This window comes from Austrofundulus limnaeus, unplaced genomic scaffold (assembly GCF_001266775.1).
Source record: "Austrofundulus limnaeus strain Quisiro unplaced genomic scaffold, Austrofundulus_limnaeus-1.0 Scaffold55, whole genome shotgun sequence".
NCBI lineage: Eukaryota > Metazoa > Chordata > Actinopteri > Cyprinodontiformes > Rivulidae > Austrofundulus > Austrofundulus limnaeus.
In genome coordinates this window covers 2,022,249-2,024,677 of record NW_013952457.1, presented here as the reverse complement: position 1 = coordinate 2,024,677, position 2,429 = coordinate 2,022,249, and the positions used below count along the sequence as shown (strand labels likewise).

The 2,429-nt window shown below is 44.9% G+C and overlaps 1 protein-coding gene across 2 annotated transcripts in view; it reads right to left on the bottom strand.

The window, feature by feature from the left end:
- Positions 1 to 6: 6 nt before the first annotated feature.
- Positions 7 to 2,429, bottom strand: part of LOC106518066 (RNA-binding motif, single-stranded-interacting protein 2) — a gene marked incomplete at its 5' end in the record, with an annotated part of 21,017 nt that continues 18,594 nt past the window's right edge. For both annotated transcript variants that reach the window (XM_014009162.1, XM_014009163.1), the window contains 3 exon segments: positions 7 to 182; positions 956 to 1,040; positions 2,228 to 2,308. In XM_014009162.1, coding sequence (XP_013864616.1) covers positions 963 to 1,040; positions 2,228 to 2,308 — 159 coding nt within the window.

Below are 2,429 nucleotides of genomic sequence, written 5' to 3'. Positions count from 1 at the left end.
CACACACACACACACACACACACACACACACACACACACACACACACACACACACACACACACACGTTCCTTTTGTTATCCGTGTTTGAGTCCAGGCGGTTGGTTCCGTTACAGATCTCTTTCCAGCTTAATCCTCTTTTGGTTGAATTCATTTCGTGTCCTTGGCTCCAAACTGGTAGGAGCTGGAAAACACACAACTGAGATTTCATCCTGTGTACAATCAACACACTGAGGTCAAATGTTCACATTCACTCATCGTGAGCTTGAATGTCAGAATATTCATGAGTTTTAAGGATTTTTCTGAAACTGCCTTAAGTTTATAAACCTTCTTATTAGATTCCACCTCTCTTTGTCAAACACAATGTTTCTTTTAGCCAAACTTGAAACAACAAAGGCAGCACTGGGGTGGGGCGGATGAGGGGCGGGGGGAGGTGTATGATCCATCCGAACTATTGCAGTTACATGACGAAAATTGTCATTCTGTGTCAGAAGTTCRTGGGCCTACGTGTTTATGCTGAAAGTGCTTGAACGCTGCATTTTGCTTCATTTAAAAAAGGCAGCCAAACAGCCCAAAATTCATGAATGGAGATTAAAAAAAATAGACACTTTGCACAGAGGAATCCATCAGCAGATAAGTGTGGAGCTTTGTTTCAGCGGGAAGGAGTTCGTAACCTCATGAGCTGTGAAAGGTGCATGTGAAAACAAACGTCAAACAAACACAACCAGCTTCAGATGCAGTGTGTGGAGGCCTTTAAAGTCGACCCACCACTGAAAAAGCAGCCAGGTAGTCACAGAACTGCATCGGTCTGTGAGCGTGTGTACAGGTAAGACGCTATCGCAGCTCAAATGTGGGATGTGCTGATGACAGCCAGTTGTGGGATTATAAAATAAGGTTTTAACATAAATATCACTCTAATTAATCTGTGGAGCAGAGCTGTGAAAATGACTTTCCTACCTTAGCTTCACTTGGTGTGTTGGTATGAGTAGTTTGTGTGTTCTGCAGGAGTATCCATGGCATCCTGCTGCTGACCGCCATTTTCCTGAATGAGAATAATCAGATGAAGCATCTTAATAAATAAGGATGCAATAAAATGTATCATTATTTAGACAAGTCAACTGTATCTTTATCCCTCTTTTTCAATTTTAACCTATTTTACAGATTGACCTAACCCAGGGGTGGGCAATGCTGGTCGTCGGGGGGCCGACAGTCCTGCATGTTTTCCTTGTTGCTCTGATTCAACACACCTGATTCAGTGAGTGAACTGAAATTGAATTGAAAGCTTGGTAATCACCCATTCATTCAAATCAGGTGTGTTGAGCAGAGAAACCTCTAAAACATGCAAGATAGTTTAGGATGAGCATTGCCCTGCCCTGACCTAACCTACTGACACGCAAATATTAAAGCAGATTTTTCTTCAACAAGAAATGATTGGTTTGTTACTAAATAAGGAAAACCAATTGTTACACGCCCTAAAAAGATCATCATTCTTATTAATTCTGTTGTTTCGGTGAGAGAAGATTATTATTCCATCAACTGGAACTTTGAACAGTCACTGTTTTTACTTCAGTGTCTCCACTCAGTCACTTCTAGAAATGCTAAAGCCGGGTTCCCACCAAATGCATTTTGAGTAGCCAAGATGCTCCTGCCGGATGCGTTTGGCTGCTTGTCAACAGCTGTCCGTTCACACCGAACGTGTCTGAAGACGCGCAATGGGAGGATCGAGGTGGTTTAGTTTTGCCCCTCCAGGAGCTGCGAACAGAGGGACTGTTTTTTTTTTTTTGTCCCGAGCTCAGGAAGCTGCTGTCTCATCACATCAGAGCTGATTATCTCCAGCCAGAACACCAAGTGCAGACGGTCGATTTCAGCTAAAGGCTCCTGTCCGTCTGTGTCGGGTTCAGGAAACCGTCACGTGAAAAAAATATTCTCCACCGATTGGTTCCTGCTGCACGTCGAGCAGCCAAAGTTCAATTTGTTGAACTCCAGCAGCCGCTGCTTTGGACCTTGTCGCATGTGCGGAAAATGCTCTGCCGCATCCTACCGCTACCTTGTGCGCTGCTCTGAACTGCCAAAACGCGCCGCAACACGCTGTGCTGCTCCTAGATGCACGGCCACCATAGACTTTGCATGTAAACTGGCTGCTATTGCTGCTCCAAATGCGTTTGGTGTGTACCCGGCTTAAGAGTTTAAATGGTCAGGCATCCACTGCACAGACGCAGACTTTAATACCTCGACTGGAACATTGGAGGGAGGCACTGGGGTGTACTGGGGGATGTAGGTCCCCTGCATAGTCGCGTTGGCCGGAATATACTGGAAGGAAGACAGAAAGGGGGGAAAAAAATGAGTGATGTGCTCGACGTGAATATACTCAATGCAAAACATTTGTGTGTGTGTGTGTGTGTGTGTGTGTGTGTGTGTGTGTGTGTGTGTG